At 39.1% G+C, this 21,664-nt stretch overlaps 1 protein-coding gene across 3 annotated transcripts in view; it reads left to right on the forward strand.

The window, feature by feature from the left end:
- ARPP21 (cAMP regulated phosphoprotein 21) overlaps positions 1-9,550 on the forward strand; it is a 134,120-nt gene extending 124,570 nt beyond the window's left edge. For all 3 annotated transcript variants that reach the window (XM_087915742.1, XM_087915741.1, XM_087915740.1), the window contains 2 exons: positions 1,389-1,538; positions 9,487-9,550. In XM_087915742.1, the coding sequence (XP_087771868.1) occupies positions 1,389-1,523 (135 nt within the window). In that variant the 3' untranslated portion in view covers positions 1,524-1,538; positions 9,487-9,550. The remainder of the gene's footprint in view (positions 1-1,388; positions 1,539-9,486) is intronic.
- Positions 9,551-21,664: the final 12,114 nt, after the last annotated feature.

Here is a 21,664-nt window from a genome sequence, read left to right on the forward strand (position 1 = left end):
CAATTCAATATTTTGTGTTTCCTACGCTTAACTTGTATGAATGTACTTATATCAACGTTGTAATTTTGTGATTGAAAAATGTCAATAAAAAACAAATATAAGAAACAAACACCGGATTTTTCAACGACTCTGCAGTTTTCCTGTGTGTTTATTTCTAATGCAAAGACTATATAGTGATGCTATGTTATATGTATGACGTAGAATATAAACAATGCAGTATGCTTATATGTTTGTATTAAATTGTTTGTAGTCTGTCTTTCCCCCCATTTTTTTTGTAAAACAGCAAGTGCACTTAGGAATCACTTTGACTTTAGAATAAACAACTGGAGATGTGAAAGTCAGTTAAAACTTTTTCCATTAAGTTCCATGAATATCATTTCAGTGTGTCTTAGCCCAGAGTATTGGATTGTCTTCAGCAGAAAAACATTTAGTTCTTCCTTTTCCCCTGACATGCATAATATAAAAAAATACTTTCAAAAGAAAAAACATTGAGCATAGATTAAATTTGAAAGTATTTACAAAAATGATTATACTATTTCATAAGTTAATTTACTTAGTAAAAAGCACATTTGAGTTCAAATTAGTACAGCTTCAAGTAAATCTTCAAGCATTGCTAATACAAATAAAATTAGCACAGAGCTTCTCTGATACTGCTCCAAAGTACATGTAACTGGAAGCATGCTAAATATTTGAGAAAACTTTTGAATCAATGCAGAAATTCATGTTATATTTTAATTTACATTTTAATTAATAAGATTGGGTGTAATTTGAACTTTTCATTTATCAACATTAGTTATAGATATAGAATAGGCCTTTTTCAAGAAACAACACGTTAATAATTCCTGGTCTAAAATAAAATTAACCATACATATGAACATTGTCAAGTTCTGATTATTACATTCCTAATTTTAAGTACACTTAATTAAAAATGTCCTGTATTTTTAAAGAAATTGAATATTGTCTATTTTTTCCATTAATTTTTTCAATCAATTTTCACTGTGAATTCTGATTTCAGTGTAATTTTAATATAAATAATTTATAGTTAACATCCTAGGAATAATCTCTTTATGCTTTTATTAGGCATTTTATTTAAAATGATTCTTATTGAATCTATTGCAATATACTGCAAACAAATGAAGAACTATACATTATTTTTTTTAAACTAAATTCTGATTCTCAATAATACCGACTAAATTATTATACTCAGTGATACTGTACTACCCAACCAACCAAAAATTATCCCTAAGAATACATTATATTTTCTTAAGATTAAGTGTATCAAATACTGTTTGGCTCCAGCTTTTCTAAGCTTGCACTTTCCTATGCATTTGGGAAGCCATGCCAGTTTTCTTGAATCTGGCCCTAAATTATTATATTTTTTTCAACAGGAATCAATACAGCTACAGCTTTCAAACTTCCCCAACCTACGAGAAGAGGATAAATCTAGTAAAGATGAATCTGAGAAAGGAAAAAAGAAGGATAAAAACAAAGAAAAAATAGAAACAGTGAAAAAAACAAGATAAGAATGTTATCAAAAGGTGAACAAAAGTATTTAAGTCATTATTTAGTCATTTATTATAGTCACATGGAGACATTTTGAATGTTGTATTTACTTTTGTCTGTATTTGAAGTAGTTTGTATTTTTTATATTCTGTACTTGTTTGTGGGATTGTGGTATATGTATAGTTTATATATTAACTGTAGAATACATATATATTGGTATATAACAAATGTGATATACAAAACAAATTCTCTTTACAACTCTCTTTACATCTGAAATATGTGCTAAACTTTCAAAGTCATAATAATTTTGACAATATGTACACCCATATAAAGAGACTTAAATAAATACATAAAGTGGAAAAATTTGTTCTGTTCTAAGGAATACATTAATCTTCCCCAAAAGTTTTTTGAGATCAGCCATGGTGGACCTTTTGCAGTTTGCTTCCTTCTCTTTCCCACCGTAGAGATGCTGCTGTATTGCATCATCAAAACTGAAAATATATGTAATATTTTTCATAAAAATGATATACAAATGGCTCATTAGGAATAGTATAATAGAAAGTGTCATTTGTAAGTCAATGCATGATATATCCTATCTACATATTTTCAACCTGATACTGAAATCCATAAGTAGAGTTTATATTAAGAAGAGAAATAGAAGCAGGGCAGGGACAGTGTGAAATGAAAGAAGAATACACACTAACTGAGTTGTTGCTTAGAGGAACAACTGTGCTTGTAGACTTTTGTGCTTGTAGACTTTTCTATCCATTATTGAAAGTGCTCCAGCATAGGAACATATTGATGTAATAATAGTTTGCTTTGCATGTGTTATCACTTATTTAACAGAAGCATTACCACTTTCTTTCTTGACAAATAATTTCTTGTTTTTAGACTTTTTCACACATGTTACACTGCATAATTGTAATTATTATAAATGTCACATATGTAAAATATAAAAAGTAACATAGAGGTGACTATTTAAACAAATTTCTAATTGCAGTGAATTTATCCTCTAATTGAGGTGCACAGTAGTGACTTCTTTTTATGCATCCAAGAAAAAAACCCTTAAATCCCAGGTTTTTGGAATGTCCTTCATTCAAACTTGCTATCCTTTCAGCTAAAGTGTGTTGGATTGTGATAGCTAAGAAATGTGTTAAAATCCAGCTCCTGTAGTTGCATTTATAAATTGTCCTTAATATTTTATGTTACTTTCATTTTTTTAAAAAAATGTATGATTATATTTTCATTTTGTATGTTATATCAATAAATTCATGTTCTATTACTATGATAACTTTCAGCATAAAAATGCCATAGAAATAAATAGTATATAAGATTATCTGCTTGAAATATCCACTCCCGACAAATGATGATGTCATAGGCTACCTGAATGAGATTTTTATTTTGTTTCAATCTAGCACTGATGTGCTGACAGTCCAATTTAAATAAATACACTGAATCTTTACAGTAGTAGTAATTTATACCATAACTAACTAGAATCTATATGCATTTTCTGTCAATTACTGCACATTTGTTCACCTCATTGCCTTCTAGGATATTATTATGGTATGCAAACTTTTTCTTTCATGATAACTAGATCTGGAATACAAGCTATGTAACTGTTTTAAACATAATGCTTACATTCTAATTCTGGAATTCATTATGGATTTACTCAAAGGATATATATTTAATAGATAATTCCAGGAATTTTTTTTAAAGATGGTGACAGCAGTTGCATGTGTTTGTAGATGGTGCTCCGAAGTGTTGTGTAGAGAGGGTTTTGGAAAATTTGGAATGTAGTGATTGGCATGTGGAAGAGTGTGTAGAGGGAAAGGCAAGAAAGAGACAAGCTTGATAAACTAACTGAGAGGCTGGAATTTGTTGAAGAAATAGAGACGTGAAGAAACTGATAGGCTGAGAGCTGGAAGAGTGGAATAATCAGAAAGTGGCAGTTGTAAAGTGAGATGGTGAGTCAGAGCAGAGGAAGTGAATAATTTTACAATTGTGTGGCTTTCCTGGACGCGCCCTGGACTCCCCTGGCTGAAGCTAAACCCTAGTCTGAGAACCCAAGACTCAGCAGCTGCAGCTCTGAATTGATGGTGTGGGTCATCTGATAGAGGTAGAGCTGACAGAAGAAAACAAACTTCTCTTTCCTTTGTTGGCAGCTAGGCCTACTTGTGCTTAATAATGCTGTGGAGAGTGGCAGACTGCCATTGGGATTTCCTGAGGTTAACTGGCAAGTGGGAACTTGGAACTGTGAACTTCATGAGACATAGCTGCTAAATATCTCATGCAGCATAGCAGGCCTTCTGGCTATTTTTCTGGCTACTTTCTGCAATCTTGCTTCTGCAATCCTCTGAATGTTCTGTAATCGGGCTTGGGAAGGCTGCTTGGGGAATCCTGGGGCTGGAAGGGAAAGTTGAGTGAGAGGCTATTGTATTGGTCCTTTCCCCCCCAGGTGAGAGCTGGGGAGAAGGAGTGGCTCCCTGCTTGGTGGGTGAGAGCAACTGGGCAGGGTACCATTTGTGCATTGAGTGGATGTATTCTGAGTGTTTTGGGAGATATGGGGGACTGGATGTGACTCCTATGCAGCAAATGAGGAAGGGGTGATATGAGTTTGAGGGTGCTGAGAGCAAGTGCTATAGTGCCTGTAAGGCTCACCTTTCCCCCAACAGCCTATCAGTGGGAGGAGGTTTTTCCCTTTTTAAGGAAGAGTGTTGGTTTTGGGGGATGGAATGGTTCTCAGGGAGCCATTCCATCCCCCAATAGAGCCTCCTATTTTAGTGGTGTTGGATAATGGGAGATATGGAAGACAAGGGGGGCAGCCATGGGAAACACAACCTTGTTTAGTACCGATCTAGTGTTCTGTCCCCTTACATTCACCTCATTTACCTGGTCTGCTGTGCCACAGTGACCCTCTTTAAGGTGAGCCAAGATGGCCTGAAAGGATGCATTGAGAAATTTGCAGATTTTAAAATTGCTCGACTTCGTTCCCAGTTAGATGCCAGCATGGTTGCTAGTCTGATTGAACCCCTGAGGCAGGTTCTTGCCCAGTTATCTGGGAATGGTTTGATCCTGTTCTTCCTGAGGAAGGGACAGAATCCTAGGGAGTATGCATGCAAGCATTTGTGTTTTAGATCCATGTTCCTCCTGGCTTGTGAAAGCTTCCCAGGAAGTAACAGGTGGGTGGCTTCTGATGGTAATTAATGCTTTCCTACAGGAGGCGATGGTGCCGCAGCACTTTAAGGAGGCTGTGGTCTGCCCTCTTTTTAAGAAGCAATCACTGGACTCTAACTGGTAGGATAATTTCTGATCTGCCTCCAATCTTCCCTTTTTGGGGAAGGTTGTTGAGAAGGTGGTTGTACGACAGCTCCAAGGTTTCTGGATGAAACAGATTATCTTGACGCCTACCAGTCAGGATTCAAGCCTGGATTTGGGACAGAAATGGTATTGGTCGCACGTTTGGATGATCTTGGCGTCTATTTGACCTCGTGGGGCTTTCGATACCATCGATCATGGGATTCTTCTGGGGTGGCTTTGGGGAATGGGAGCAGGAGGCCTTGTGCTGTCCAGGTTCACTTCCTTCCTCTGCGGCCACTCTCAGTCAATGTTGTTAGGAGGAGAGAGATCCAGCCCTTGCCCACTGCTTTATGAGGTTCCGCAGGGCTTCTATTCAACATTGATGTGAAGCCGCTGAGTGAGATCATCCATCACCATGAACTGAGGTATCACCAATATGCTGATGATGCTCAGCAGTATGTCTCGGCCCGTAGTAAGTTAAGTGTTGCTGTGTCCTCCCTCTCGTAGTCCCTGGAGGCTGTTAGGGGCTGGATGGGGAGAAACAGGTTGAAAATAAATTCTTGCAAGACTGAGTGACTTTGGATTTGGGGTTCATTGGCTCAGGGATAATTGCCACCTTTGGTCTTGGATGGGGTGGCATTACCCCAAACAGACCCTGTGTGTAATCTAGGGGTTTTTCTGGACCCACTACTCCTGCTTGAAGAGCAGGTGGCGGTTGTGTCCAGTAGGGCCTTTGCACAACTGCGGGTTGTGCACCAGTTATGCCCTTTTCTGGACCAACAGTCCCTACTCACAGTCACTCATGCCCTAGTCACTTCCTATCTTGACTATTGCAACATGCTCTTCTCCCTTGTAGAGCAGAATCTCCAGTTGGTGCAAAATTCAGCAGCCCACATGGTTTTGTGCAGATCCTGGTGTGCACATGTATCACCTTTCCTGCAGGAGCTGCATTGATTGCCGATTTGCTTCTGGGTGCAATTCAAGGTGCTGGTTGTCACCTTTAAAGCCCTTCATGGTTTGGGACCTGGTTATCTGAGGGACTGTCTCTTGCTGGTCCCATCTACCCAACCCATCAGAGGGAAAGGCAGGGAATGTTGCGGGTCCCATCCCTGAGGGAGATACACCTGGTGGGACCCCAAAAAGGGGCCTTCTCCGTGTTGGCTCCGTCTCTCTGGAACATCATTCCCCCGGAAATTAGAATGGCCCCCACACTAAAATTCTTCCAGAAGGCACTGAAGATCTGGTTCAGCCAATGGGCCTGGGGAATCCAGAGCGGGATGGAGCCCATTAAAGGGCTCATGTGACCTGCTGTAGAGGCAGGGGTGGGAATTGGGAAGTGATTTTGTTATATTGTACTTTATTAATTTATTTGATTCTATTGGTTAGTTTTTATTGTTTTAAATGTGATTTTATATTCTGTAAGCCACCTCGAGTCTCCATAGCGAATAGGCAGCAATATAAATTCTATAAATAAATAAATAAATTGAAAACAATTTATTTGAACGACAGAATCAAAATATTCTTATCTTTCACACACACACACACACACACCACACACAAAAAACTTATTGTAAATTATAGATTAAGTGTTTATAGGACCATGTGTCAACTAAAAAAAACTTCTTTGGTCTTTTTAGTTGTTAGCAGAAAGCGGGGGGGAAACAGTGCATTCCTTAAATGCTTGAAATAATCGCTTTGGCAACCGAAGCTTCTGGCTTGCAAAATTATTATTGGAGCGCATGATTGATGACTCTTGGCTATGGATGTGTCTCATTGGAGACATCCAGGGGGTGAGGGGGGTAGACCAAGGTCAAGGGTGAAATGAATGATGCATCAAAGTTGGCTGCAACCGGGAAACGCCAACTCCTTATAAATCAATCTTTTTTAGATGCAGCTAGAGACTTATGATTTGAATGGGGGTGCATGTTGGAGTCTTGACAGCGTGGTGGTTCAGTGGTTAGAATTGCAGGCTAATTCTACTGACTCCTGGCTGCTGGCAGTTTGAGTCTCAGTGGCTCAAAGTTGACACAAATTTCCATCCTCCCCAGGTCGGTAAAATGAGGACCCAGATTGTTGGAGCAATATGCTGACTTTGTAAACTGCTTAGAGGGGCCTGAAAAGCACTGTGAAGCACTATATAAATTTAAATACTATTGCTATTTTATTTTAATATACTGTATGTTTATCATTCACTGTGTTTCTTTAAATAGAAACTACTGATTTCTCAAGATATTCTACTTTTGTAGAAATTCTATAGCTTATCTTAGATCCAACCAGGTAAACACAGCCAAATATGTATGCATATAACACACACACACACAGCATTGGTCTTGATAAAACCTAGGCTTGTAGTTTAGCAGTAAGTTATATGCTATCACATGGATGTTATTTATGAACAAATCAGGGAAAGAGCTTCCATGTTTTGTTTCTCCAACCCCCAGTCAGTAAAAATCCAATAGTGTATATCAGCAATTTTGGAATAGTGTAATATGCAAGCAAATCCAAAGCTACTTTTGTTTGTTATTCTATGTTTTACATTTGCTCAAGCAAGTGCAGTATCTCCAGAATTCAAGATATGCCTATTATTTAACTCATTTATTTTCAGTTTGTAATTTATTTTTTTAAGGCTTAATATTTTATATTAAATATTCAGTTGTGCATGCTCCCCAACACTCCATTTTGGCTGCGAGAGGCACCACGGGCCAGTCCTTTGCTATTTCCAGGCCAGCCCTGCCGGCCAGATTTAAGCACCCTATGGGGCTGGATATGGCCCATGGGATTTGAGTTTGACACTCCTGCCTTAGATAGAAAGAACAGGAGGAAATGAATGCAAATTTTACTGCATTAATGGCAGTTATGTGTCTCATGTCAAACAAAACTGTGTACCAGAATTCTTGTGTTTTAACGTTTACTTTCCTTCTCATCAGGACTCTTTCGTTCTTTGGATTATATTTTTGTAGCCCAGTTCTTGGAGGAAGATCTGAAGCCATCTTGCAATACACAGTGTGGGCAATATCTGATATTTTTTTTCATGAGAAACTCTCATGTTTTTGCGTGTTATCTTGAAAATCAAAGTAACCATGAAGGGTTTAGTGAAAATAACAGTGAAAAATAAATAAATAAATCACTTTCCATGGAAAAGTTAAAATAAAATGTATAGTAATGTAATGTACATTAATTCAGGAATTATGTTACAATATGAATAATAACAGATGAAATATCTAGATTTAACCTATAACTTCTGGTGGGCAATAAATCTTTGGGGAAACTCATGATAAATTTTACAGGAACAGAAAAAAAATGTCTCCGGATTTGGGGTTATTTCTCCATTTCAAGACTTTTTTACTTCATGAGAAACATATTTCTAAATGGAATAGGTCTTTTGTTCATGGAAGAGCACTCATTGAATCATATACTATTTTTCATTGGAAGCCAAATCCAAAGACTCATTTAGATTAGATTAATCATTTTAGATTAACAGAGTTGGAAGGGACCTTGTAGATTGTCTAGTCCAACCCCCAACCAAGCAGGGGACCATTTCTGACAAATGGCAGCCCAATCTCTTGTAGAAAGCCTCCAGTGATGAAGCTCCCATAACTTCTGAGGCAAGCTGTTCCATTGGTTGATTGTTCTGTCAGAAAATTTCTCCTTATTTCCAGGTTGAATCTCTCCTTGATCAGTTTCCATCCATTATTCCTTGCCTGGTCTTCAGGTGCCTTGGAAAATAGCTTGAGCCCTTCCCTCTGGGAATTCATGGCATTCATATTCAAAAAATAAATACAAAATGAAATAGAGATATAGCACATAAGGGAAAAGATTAACAGATAAGTTCTACTACATATCATCCACCAGCTAGGGTCTTTTCCGAAGAAAGGCACGCTTAGAGCCAAGTAAATCTTCATAAGGAGAATATTAATGTCATTAAATAGATCAAGGATAACTTGTTGAGTAGGAACTTTCCTTTTGTATCTGTAATCTCAGCTGTTGCAAATTCCCATAAAAGCATTTCATAGAACAATATTTTTATTATTATCTTTTCACATTAGTGAAGATTCTAACATTTGACATTAAACCAACCTGCCAAAATATTTTTGAGTCTAGTTTCTTCAATGAATGAAGTCAGTTTGGCTGGAATGATTAAGTCAATTGGAAATAGTCTTTATTGTTAACCTCCCAAAATCCAAATTTTGTGTGTTGTGATTATTGACACTTGAACATAATGAGAGTAAGACTTAATTGTGGAGAACAGTCTTAAAACAAACAATCACCCTCTTCTCTGAACAGTACAGCATAAGGGATATGTCATATTTATAGCTATACTGAAGTCAGAGGGTTGATACAAATTATAATTTTTAAGATTAGTGTCTTGTTAGACACTCTAATTTTTTTAAATACAAGGTAATAGAATGTACACTACTATCTATGTAAAATACCTCACTTGGGTACAAAAAAAATCCACATTCTTTTTTCCAACCTATCCTAAGAGCACTATGCCTGCATTCCTTTTGAATAGGAAACAATGAATTCTTCCATTAGGAAAGGAACTTAAACATATTTGTGCTACTCATAAATAGAACTCAGACTTCGAATTTCTTTGGTGTAGTATCAGAAATATTTCAGACATTGCTGCCAATTTTTCTGCCCTCAGATTCAATTCTTTTTTTCTTATTTTTCTTTTATTAACAGGGATAGAATGATATTATAAAAAATGGAGCAGGAAATCATTGATTTTATTAGTTATGAGAGGTAAGTTTGTTTTCAGTACTTGTTTCTTGTTTTGTGACATATTTTGCTTAAAACATATCGGAAATATATTCTCAAAGCAATTCTATTGTATTCTTAAGAATATAATTATTAATATATGTTTATCAGTGTACAGTAAAGGGAATGTTATATATTCCTTAATCGGTATATATTGACTTTATTATAGCCAGTCCTGCCCATTACAGTTGTAAGTTGTAACAGTTGTAAAGTGGTTCATCATGTGACCAGTCTTATTTTACAATCTTTTAAAAAATTAAACACCTGTTCAGTTTGGTCTATAATCAGTTCGTTATATCAAACATTATAAACATCATACAAACATCACATTTGTAATCATTATCTTCTAAGTCTATTAATCATAATGTTTGCTTATCCTAATTATTCAATATTCATTGTTTAATTACACATTTACTTCATCTTTACCTACGTATCTTCCTTAATTCTGAATTTCTAACTTCTGCTTCTATCTTCTAACCATTAATAAAGTAGTTCCCAAGTTAAAAAAAATACTATTTTCCCCAGTTCTAATTTCTATAATCATTCATAATAAAACAACTCTTGTTGCTGTACCTATCCCTTACCTCTTGCCCGTTTTCATATCTCAACTCTTACTGACTTCTTGGCACATCTCCCATATTTCTTCCTTGGGATCTTGTATCTCCTTATATCTTGTATCCTCATATACTTCTCGCTTGGAATCTTGTATCTTCTTATATCTTGTGTCTTTTTTTATCTTGTATCTTCTTATATTTCTTCCTTGGGATCTTGTATCTTCTTATACCTGTCCTTTCTTCTGATCTTTCTATTTTCTTGTCTACTTCTTGGATTTCATGTTCATTATTCAATGTCATTTGCTCATGGTTTTCTGGTCTCATAACTATGTCATTTATCAATTCCTTTATCTCCCTATGATTCCTTATCATTATTTCTTGCGTGCCTTGGAGCATCAATAATATTTCTTTTAGTAATACACTTATTTTCCCTTGTAGTTGTTCCATTTTGTTTTATTTTAATGTATTAAAAATTACTCAATAATTGTAATGACCCATAGTCTCTTAAAATAACCCAAAACCCAAAACATACATTGAAGTCCGGTAAGTTGAAGCCTTCAACTTAACTTCACTGTTTTATTAGGCACAGTTTAAAGTTACAAAAGTAAATAATGAGGCAAAAAGAAAACCAAAACAAACTGCATTGACAAGAGTTCCGAAGCAAGCCAAGATAACTAATCATAAACTCCAGGAAAATAACTGAGGAGAATCCATGGGAAGAACACCAGCAAAGATAAACCTCTTTCAAAGTAAATACTTAACTTTGAGTCCAGAAAGCCACGAGGAGGATCTTGGTAATCTCCTCTTGAGTAGACCTCGCTTTTCCCTGATCCTCTCCTCCCTGCATGACCTAGGATGGATAGGGGATGGGCCTGGATCCTCCTCTTGACTGCTCAGCCGGCCTCGGCCTATCCCCAGCCTCCTCCACCACCTCTGGAGCCACACTCCCACTCCCTGTTGGCTGTTTCTCCTCTTCCTCAGAGTCAGTCTCCACCAGGGGCATGACAATAATCTATCAAAACCCCACTATCCCAATTGTTCATCACACCAAGAAAGCCAATATTAGAACAGTTCATAAAATAGTCCCATTGCAACCTCCACTTAATTTCAAAACAAATTCAAACTGTTTCACACTCTCACACTGTCCAGCATATTTGTAATCCTCAAGGTTCTAAAAATTAAATGTTTTCACAGTCTGTCTCCAAACACCGTATAATCAATTTGCAGGTATTGTTCAGTGCAAGGGTCACCAAACCTTTGGACCTCAGGGACCACCAAATTTACGGTTTTAAATCCCAAAGACCACTAATACAATTTTTTTTAAAAAATAATATATTTAATCAGGGGTAGGATTCAAATTTTTTAACAACTGGTTCTGTGGGCATGACTTGTTGGGCGTGACTCTCTGCTGTTGCTGCGAATAAAATGTCTTCAAAAAATTTTTTTCAATGATTTTAATATTTTCAATAATTTTTCTAAGTCCTTCAAATCCAGGTGACAATATAATCCAATATTTTTAAACAATTTAAATTGTTGAAAACAAGCAGTCCAGTCTATCCTGTATCTTTAAGGTTACTTCTGTCTCCATTTCCCCACCTTTCCTTTCCAGATCTAACAGTGGCTCTGGTCTTAGTTGCCGCTATTCACATCAGTTGAGTCCCACTTTCCAAAGGGTGTGTTTTAGGGGAAATTCCACGGCCAAAGTTAGAAAATCCTTTCCTACCCAGATCAAGTACATTGTCAGAATCTTTTCTTTCTTCTCTTCCATTTCAGCTGTCATAGCTTTGGTTCAGCCATAATGGCCGTCTTCTCTTCCACCAAGGGTTTTTTTTTAAGTCAAACGGGGAGACTGCGCTCTCCCCATGACCACCAAGGCATCCCCTCTACCTTCATCACCCCATCCAGGGTGACTTTCGGCCCTTTAGAGCCTCCTGGCTTGAAGAAATCAGTTTGTGGAGCTCTGCTTATCCGCACTACTTTGTTGTGATGTCAGTTTCCCTCTCTTCATTTTACAATCTTTTATGTAGTGGTTGTGAAGAGAACACATGGTCAACAATCAATTGCTACAGTGGTTAAGTGAACTCACAGTTTAATATGGGGCATTTTTGCTGAAACTGGAAATAAATTGTGGTTTTTGGCAAAAACATAAATCACATTCACATGGCCACAAAATGCTGTAAATGGCTCTAAATGCAGACAGTTGTTGAATACCCCAGTCATTGACTATGGGAGGTGATGACCATTAGAACTTTGGGGCCAAGATGTAAACATCTTTTGGGTTCTATGCAGGAGTGGGATTCAAATTTCTTAACCACCAGTTCTGTGGGCATGGCCTAATTTGTGGGTGTGGTTTGGTGGTCATGTGACTGGGTGGGCATGGCTAGGCGGTCATGTGATGGATGAGTATGGCCAGGTGACTGGCAAACCAAATGTAAGTGTCCCCGCTTAATGGCCAGTAGCTTAGCAAGTGTTCTAATTTATGACTGAACTCCCCAGAGCTACTTGTCTGTTTTTGGAGTTTTGACAGTGATGCACACACATACACGCACATGCACACACACTTATGACCAGTTACAACATCCCATGCAGTCTTGTGATTGAGGTTTTCTATGTTCTTTGCCAGTTTCCAAGGCCTGGGGAGCCCCAGAGAGGGCCAGGGAGGGCCGGCAAGCTACGGGGAGGCCCACAGAGGGCAGGGTGAGGCCCGGCAAGCTACAGGGAGGCCCACAGGAAGCAGGACGAGGCCCAGCGAGCTATGGGGAGGCCCAGCGAAGGCAGGACGAGGCCCGGGCAGCTATGGGGAAACCCTCAGAGGGCAGGGCGAGGCCCGGGAGCTACTGGAAGGACCAGCGAGGGCAGGGTGAGGACCAGCAAGGTATGGGGAGGCCCAGCGAAGGCAGGCCAAGCTATGGGGAGGCCCATGGAGGGCAGGGCGAGGCCCAGGAGCTACTGGGAGGATCGATGAGGGCAGGGTGAGGACCAGCAAGCTACAGGGAGGCTTGGCGAGAGCAGGGTGAGGACTGTCAAGCTAGGGGAAGGCCCACAGAAAGCAGAGTGAGGCCCGGCGAGCTACGGGAGGCCCAGCAAAAGCAGGACGAGGCCTGGCAAGCTACAGGAAGGCCTGCAGAGGGCAGGGTGAGGCCTGGGCAGCTATGGGGAAACTCATGGAGGGCAGGGCAAGGCCTGGGAGTTACTGGGAGGACTGGCGAGGGTAGGGTGAGGAACAGCAAGCTACGGGGAGTTCTGGGGAGGGCAGGGCAAGGCTCGGGCAGCTATGGGGAAGCCTGTGGAGGGCAGGGTGAGGGCCAGGGAACTACAGAAAGGCCTGGCGAGGGTAGGGCAAGGCCCAGCAAGCTATGGGGAGGCAGGGTGAGGGCAGGGTGAGGACTGTCAAGCTCCGGGGAGGCCCACAGAGGACAGAAGAAGGCCTGGGCAGCTATGGGGAAACCCACGGAGGGCAGGACGAGGACCGGGAGTTACTGGGAGGACCGGCGAGGGCAGGGTGAGGACCGGCAAGCTACGGGGAGGGCAGAGTGAGGTCCGGCGAGCTACAGGGAGGCCTGCAGAGGGCAGGGCGAGGCCCTGCAAGCTACGGGAAGGCCTGGCGAGGGCAGGGTGAGGCCTGTGGAGAGCAGGGCAAGGCCTGTGGAGCTATGGGGAAGCCCGGGGAACTATGGGGAGACCCAGGGAGAGCAGGGCGAGGCCTGGGGAGGTACAGGGAGGGCAGGGCAAGGTCCAGTGAGCCACAGGGATTTATGCTATGGGGATTCATTTATGTATGTATTCAGGTTTTCAGTATGTCTACTATTTTTATCATTAATAAAAACAAAACCTATACATAAAAATATTATTAAAAATTATTTAAATAATTTTAAAATGTTGATGGTATATAAATAATTGGAAAATGAGTGGAAATAAATTAATAGAAGAAGCAGAGAATTCGTAATAAAATCTGTGATTTTAGCTGTTTAAAAAGTAGACTGCTATTAATCCATCATGTCAGGGCAGCATCAAATTGAGCCCTTTGACGTTTTGTTCCACTAATCATTATAAAAAGTTTCTCCATTGGTTCAAACAGTTCGTACATATTTTTATATATCTCACGGGGAAAGCCGTCTGGTCCTGGCATCTTATAATTTTTCTGCTTTTCTATTGCTTTTTTGAGCTCTGCTAGTGTAATTATTCTATTTATTATTTCCTTTTGTTCTTCTGAAATTGAACCCAAACCATTCTCCTCTAAGTATTGTATTATCTTTTTCTCCATAACTTCCTCTTGTTTATACAACTCCCCAGAATAGCTTAGCGCAATGTATTTTTTTCCCTTCATCTGACAGCAGATGTTCCCTTTATCTTTCAATTGTTGAATTAATCTTTTTTCTTTTTCTACTTTTAACTTATGGGCTAGCCATCTATCTAGCTTATTTGCAGATTCAAAAAAAATTGTCTTATAAATTTTAAATTCCGTGCTCTTTCCTCAAAAAATGTCAGGTTTAATTTCTGTCTAATCTTCATTATTTCTTTTTTCATTGTCATATTCTTAGGGTCTTTTTGGAGTTCGTTTTGTAATTCTTTAATCTTCTTCTGCAGCTCATTTTGTTGTTTCTGTTCTATCTTATTTTTCCTAATTATATAGGCTATTGATACCCCTCTCATATAGGCTTTTGTCATTTCCCACAAATTGTGCAAGTTGGTATGTTCTTTTAAATTTATGCTAAAAATATTTCCAATTCATTTTTAATTTTCTCTGTGTATTTTTTCTTTCAAAATTTGTGATTTTAATGTCCATCTCATTTTCCCTTTCCTTTGCCCTTTCCAAGTAATTTTTAGCGGATTATGATCTGCCCATATATTGGGCATTATTTCTACTTTGTATATTTCATTTCCAATTATCTTATTTGCCCATACCATGTCAATTCTCGACCAAGATTTGTGTGGACTTGAGTAAAAGGTATAATCTTTTTTGTTTGGGTATCTTTTCTGCCATATATCCTGGATATATGTTAGCGTCTTTTATTAAATAAAAAAATGGTTTTGGTAGGTAATTCTTTTTTTTTCTTCCTAATTTGTTCCATATCTACTATGGCGTTGAAATCCCTGACTAAGCATATATTATCCTGTCCCGTCTCCACTATTTTCTCGTATAGCTTTTGGTAGAACTCTTTTTGATTCACATTTGGGGTATATATCCCCACTAATAGTAATTGTCTTTGCAGTACCATCAAAAATTTTCCCTGTTCTTCTGCATAAATTTGTTTTGCATTTATCCCTTTTCTAATATACATAATTACCCCTCTTTTCTTTTGGTCTGCCAATGCTATGTATAATTCGCCTAATTTAGGAAATTCTAGAAATTTACTATGTTTATTTTGAATATGTACTTCTTGTAAGCATATGACATCAACATTTTGTTTCACTAATTTCACCAGTATTTGCTTTCTCTTAGCCAGGGAATTCAACCCATTAATATTTATTGAAATTAATTTGATTTCTTCTTCCATCATGTTAGTTGTAATTCTGTCTTAGTCTTCTGTTAACTCTTGCTTCTCTCTGTGGCCTTGTTCTTAGTCCTTCTCTTCTTGGTTGTTCTCTCTCTTCTTTATCCCCTCCTTCTTGTTCTTCTTCTAACACCTCCTGTTGTCGGTCTTCTCACTGGTCCTCTTGGTGCTTATTCTCCAGTTCTTCTTTACTCCTTGTTTCTTCTTCTATTCCTGCCAGTTGTTCGTATAGTTCCTGTGCCTTCTCACTGGCATCAATTCTTGTTCTCCTTTCTTGCCAAGTCACGAGCATTCCTTCTGGCACCAACCATGTAAACCAGATGTTTTGCTTGTTTAGGAATGATGCTAAGAATTTATATTCTTTCCTAGGTCTCTTACTCACCCTGGGATCTGCTTTAGGGTTGCAATTTCTTTATCTTTATAGATCATCGGCTCATCCTTCGTCATCTTGTATACAATATCTCTCATGTTTTTCCTCGCGAATCTTATATGAACCTTCCTTGGCAGTTTGTTTTGCCTTGCATAGTTCATATGGACCCTATAAACCTCATCCAATTCTCTTGTAATCTCTTGTTGGTTTCACTCCAGTGCTTCCACAATCAGTTGCGCCATCATGGCTCCCAGGTCCTCATCTTTTGTTTCTTGAACATTTTGAAATTGCAAATAGAACACTGCATGTTCCATCTCCAAATGAATTATTGAATCCTCCTTCTCTCTGCTCATTTCCATCACTTTCCTATCCATTGCTTCTACGTTTTTTCTGTTTGCTCCGCCTTTACCTCTGTTTTTTATTTTTTGTTCATTCTTTTCCATCGTTTGTTGTATCATTTCTATTTTTCCATCAAGTTTCTGAATATTGTCTTTCATCTCTGCCATTCCGTCTTCAAGTCAATGTGATTTGCTGACATTTTCTCCTGTACTTTCAGCATTGTTTCTTGGATGGATAACAGCATTGCTTGCATTGCTTGCAATTACTTGTTTTGTCTACAACCAACATCCCCTCTATTGTTTTCTGTCCCGCTGGGGATGCAGTGGATACTGATGAGCCCTGAGATTGCTTTCTTTCCTTTTAAAAGTTGTTGTAGTTGTCATATTCTTTATTTTGTTATATACTTCTTCCCACTTTACCATCCACAGTTTACTTCTCTCCACTTTATCTCTTCTGTTCAATATTTCTATATATTGGTTCAGCTATCGTAGGTTACTACCAATTCAGATTACTAATCTAATATTTACCATATATTGCTAATTTATTATATTTTATAGTAAGAAAAGAGAAGGTTAACCTGTTAATACCTAAACTATACTAAGAAGAAGCAGGTAGGAAGAATGTTAAGTCCAAGAGGGGAAAAGGGGGGAAAGAGAGAACTAGTAGGAGGAGGGAAATTCTATAAAAGTTAATATCCTATCCCAATGTTTTTAGCTTTAAGTTCTTACTTCTATTTTGTTAATGTCTATAAATTACTAGCCTCTATTAATACTATTCATGTAAATACAAATAACAAAATTCCTCAATATCTATCAGTTTGTTTAAATTACTGGTGAGTTATTCCAAAAGATTTATAAAGTTCTTAAATAGTCATAAATTTTGCTTAATTCACTAATAATATTTAATTCATTAATCACAATAAGTCATTAATCATACCAATTCCTTACACTAAACAAGTTAAGCATTCATTAATCATTTAAAAATTTACTATGCAATTCATTTCTTTTCAGGGCTAGTTCCCAGTATTAAATAAACCATAAGTTAATGTCTTACACTGATTATTTTCAATTATCTATCCAAATTAAATAATATATTTCACACTTAAATCATAAGCAAATGATTAACCTATATCATCAATTCATTTAGCATTTAACAGCAGTTATTAATCATTAATCAAACTCTTTCTCTTTCTCCAATTTTTGTATAGTTTTTCAGTTCATATGTCTTTTACTTTGTCACGCACCATTGTATCAGCTATCTTTCCTGTCCTTTAAAGTTAAGATGGTCGCCTCCTTTCTTAGTCCAGCTCTTTTACTGTGTCTTCTTTCTTCTGATCTCCCCCACACTTATAACATCCACCGCAAGTCCTGTTTCCACAATCATTCAGTCCTCCAATCCAGTACTCAAATTCTGTTTAACCACTATTAGGTAATCAAATCCCACCACCTCTAATGTCTTGTCTTTGAGCCCTATGCTCTCCCCGCTGGATCACCATTTCTCTATTGGACTTCCGCCCCTACTCCGAGACTCATAGTTCTGCCAATCAGCTTTAAACTCTCTCCTCTTTGACAGTCACTCTCCTCCTCCACACGATCACATTCAATAGTTAGTTCAATGTCGATGCTGCTGTTGCTATTATTCCTTCCTCATTTAGTGTGATCACTGCGGCTTCAGTCTGCCAGTAATGGCTGATCACTCACATGCTGGAGTTTGTGAAATTTCCCTACAATGTAGCAGGCAGTCCACTTCCATCTTGGGCTTCTTCGTGATTTCACTGATCTCTCCAAGATTTGCGTGCCCCTCGGGGGGCCTCCAGACGCGCAGATTGGAGATGAAAAGACGGAGCCCAATCTTTTCTCCCCACACTGCTGCGGTGCTGCAACCAGAAGTCTATTTTCCAACTTCCTTATTATCACTTGATAATAAGTGTTTTTGGAAGAACAGATGTGATTTATACCCAGAATAGTCCAGCCTATTGTTGAAAGGCTGGCAAATGCCTTTCTTCCAAGGGTTCTTTTTTTCCTGCTGGGAGTGCTTTCAGAGTAAGGACACAGACAGAGACAGCTATTTGGAAGCAAGTTTCTTTAATTTCCAGGAAGGCAAGAGATAGCAAGAAGTCTGCGTTCCTGGGGCTAGCCAGCTTTGTGTAATAAACTCCTGATTTTTATACCTTTTCTCCTTTTGTGTGTGAGTGAAATCCTATCGGGGGGGTTTCCGTCAGAGGGTAAACTCTGCGGGGTGGTTTGATTGGATTATTAGTTTCATTTCTTATATTTGTTTAGTAGCAATCTCCTGTCTGCTATGGGTCTTTTGTCTTATTTGTTTTGCTGATTTGGCATGGCCTTTTGTTTGTAAGGGATTTCTTTTTCTTGTTTCCTAGTTTTAATTACTTGGCTTTTGTCTAGGGGCTTCTTCCAATACCTTTTATCAAATCTCTTTTCCTATGCAAGTTTGCTCTTATGGCTTAGCCTGATGTTCCCTTTGGGCTCTTCCTGCTTGGGTATCACCACTGTCCTCATGAAGTTCCCTTTCCACAATCCTTCATTTTTTTTTTTTTAAAGAGTGGTCTCTGATTGAATGTCTGGGTATACTTGTTATTTGTGATCAATCTGGATCATTATCATAGCTGCCTGTCTCCCCTTTAATTTTCTCTTCTGAGAGGGAATACAGGCCTTTAGGCAGCTAAGGCAGGGTGGTATGCATCGACAGGGGCAACACATGAGGGCTCCAAAGACACAAATGGTGACTGTGGTTGTTATAAGGATTTTGAGCCAATGGAAATCTGGCATCCATGAGAAGAGCCATGGAAAGTCCAGAAATGATTGCTCCTGACCAATATTCTGAGATAGCTCTTTCAGGTGGTGGATGTCCCTCCCTACAAGTTCTGAGGTTTCGTCCAGATTGAGGCAACACATCCCTTGGAATTTTTCGCAGCCATAGTTATGCTTCAAGAGAAGGAAGCCTATTGCTGCCCAATTCTCCAAGGTGGCTTCTCTGACCTCCCTCAGTTCTCTGTTAAGGGCATCCAGGGCATGGGAGGTCAGATTCAAGCTTTTTGCCGGGGTACATGCTAGTCTATTCAAATTTTTTGAATTTTGCACTGCCAGTCCAGGTACCCCTACCAAGGATATTGCCAATGAGATGTATTCTGTTTTTGTGGGAAGGGAGACTTTGGAATCACAGTCTGAGTCTAGGGTTTGGAAGGCTCTCCTGTGTCGTCTCTGTATGGATGGCATAAGCATGGTTAACCTTCCCAAGGTGCAGGGGCCATTTGTGGCATTTGCAGGAAGGTATGAGTAGGCTTTTAAGCCACAAAGGAAAAACCATCCTGGTGGGAGCTTCAGGTAACTATATGAAAATGATATGGTCTCTATATAGTTGCATTTTAGTTCTGTGTTGCTAAGACTGGTGTATTCTGTGACCCTAGGTGTGCTGCACCCAGTGACATTATGATTTCCCTCCTGCTAAGCAAAAGTTCTCTTGCTAAACATTCCCATATGTTTTCCTTTCTCTGGGATAAGCTTTGGTTCCAGGAGCGCAGTTTCTTGTGTTACAAATGTTACAATTATTACAGATAATTATACATAGAATACATTGCATTTCATGTTCCCATTGCTAGATTTCTTTTTTTCCCTTCCTCCCCCCTCCTCTTTTTTTTTTTAAATAGCAATATAAAAAAATGTAAAAGGTCAAGTATCAAAAAATTATGAGTAGGGTATGGTTAAAGTCCTTTTTGTTAAAAAAAATACTATGAAAAAAGGTTTAAAAAAGGAAAAAAATGGAGAAGGTGAGACAAAAATTAAAAAAAAAATAGTTTATAACTCAGCACCTGAGAGTCCAGTTTTGTGTAATGCAACCTTTGCACTTGGTTCCTCACAGTGGTGTGGTTTAACAGTGTTGAAGAATGCTGCAAACATCCATTGATCTGTGTCCCGATCTTTCTTGAGTTTGATGGGTGGGATTGATTGTGGTGGAGTTTGGCTATGGTCTATGACTGCTGGCTTTGCATGTGTCCAATGTAGCCAAAAGTCTCATTCTGCAAACCTTTATGGTAGTGTGTGTAGTCAGTAAAACTTGGTGGGGTCCTTTCCACCTGGGTTGTAGAGGGGAGGTTCTGGTGAAGAACTTGATCCACACCCAATCTCCTGGCTCATATGGATGCAGGGCTTCTTCCAGGGGTAAAGTCTGTGTCAGCGCACTCTGGGTCCAGAGGGTCTGTAGTCTCTTTTGCAGGGCTGTAAGATAAGAAGAGAGAACCCTATCCCCCCTATCTAAGTAAAGGGAATGAGGATCTAGGCTGAGAATGAGGATCCTAGTAGGGTATGGGGGGTGTGTGTGTGAGCAAAAAGGATCTCAAAGGGGGGTGACCAAAAAGGATCTCAAAGTGGGGGAAATACCTATATCTTGTCCTGGTCTGGTTCTGAAATAAAAGAGGGCAATTGGGAGCACTTGTGGCCAGGAGAGGTGTGTCTCCTTTAAGTAGTCCCACTTCTGATGTATCCCAGCCCCATAAGGAGGGTGGCAGGCTTTTTAAATCTTCATGGAGTCCTGTGTTGCTGGTTATCAGCACGATTGTCTTGTGTGTGCCTTTTCCTGGGATTTCCAATTGCAGCCCCTGCTTTCCACATGTTATGGTAGCTCCCATTTTACATAGGAGATCCCTTTCTAGTAGAGACAGTGGGGACTGGGGGCAAATAGTAAATGCATGGTCTACTGTGAAAGGTCCTAGTTCTAGTGGTACGTTGTGAGTAAATTCTACAGGGATTAGTCCTCCCCCTCCCATTATGCTATCCTGAGCCCCTTCAGCCACTGAAGCTTTATATGGTAGTTCAGGAATGAGGAGGTGGCTCCAGTATAACTTAAGCAATTGTATTTCTTTCCTCCTATAAGAATGGTTACAATGGGTTCCCCTTCTGGGCCATTTTTTAGGGGGATAGCCAGCCTGTTAAAGGTAGCCATGAATTCAGTGCTTTCATTGTCATGTTCTAGTCAAGAAGGGGGTAAGTCTTGTTCTCTCCTTTGCTCCCATTGATGTCTACTGTTATTATTTTTTGGAGGAAAGGGAGCGCTGTGTGGTGCCTGATGACTGAAACTTTGTTGCTCAGTGTAATGGGCTGGATTATTGGCTGGCCTCATGTTCCTAGGTGGTGGGTGATACCGGTTGCAGGGGGGGGGGGGGTGTTGCCTACATTGCTTGCTGAAATGACCTTCCTGTCTGCACCTATAACAATGCTGACATTTGCCTTGCAACCATCCTGCTTTATCGCAATGCTAGCATTTCTTTGAATTATAGGGGGTTTTACCTGGCATTTGTCTGGCATCATGTTTCATTACAGCAAACATTT

Source organism: Pseudonaja textilis, chromosome Z, assembly GCF_049901715.1.
Source record: "Pseudonaja textilis isolate UNSWEBS1 chromosome Z, rPseTex1.2, whole genome shotgun sequence".
In the NCBI taxonomy this organism is placed as follows: Eukaryota; Metazoa; Chordata; class Lepidosauria; order Squamata; family Elapidae; genus Pseudonaja; species Pseudonaja textilis.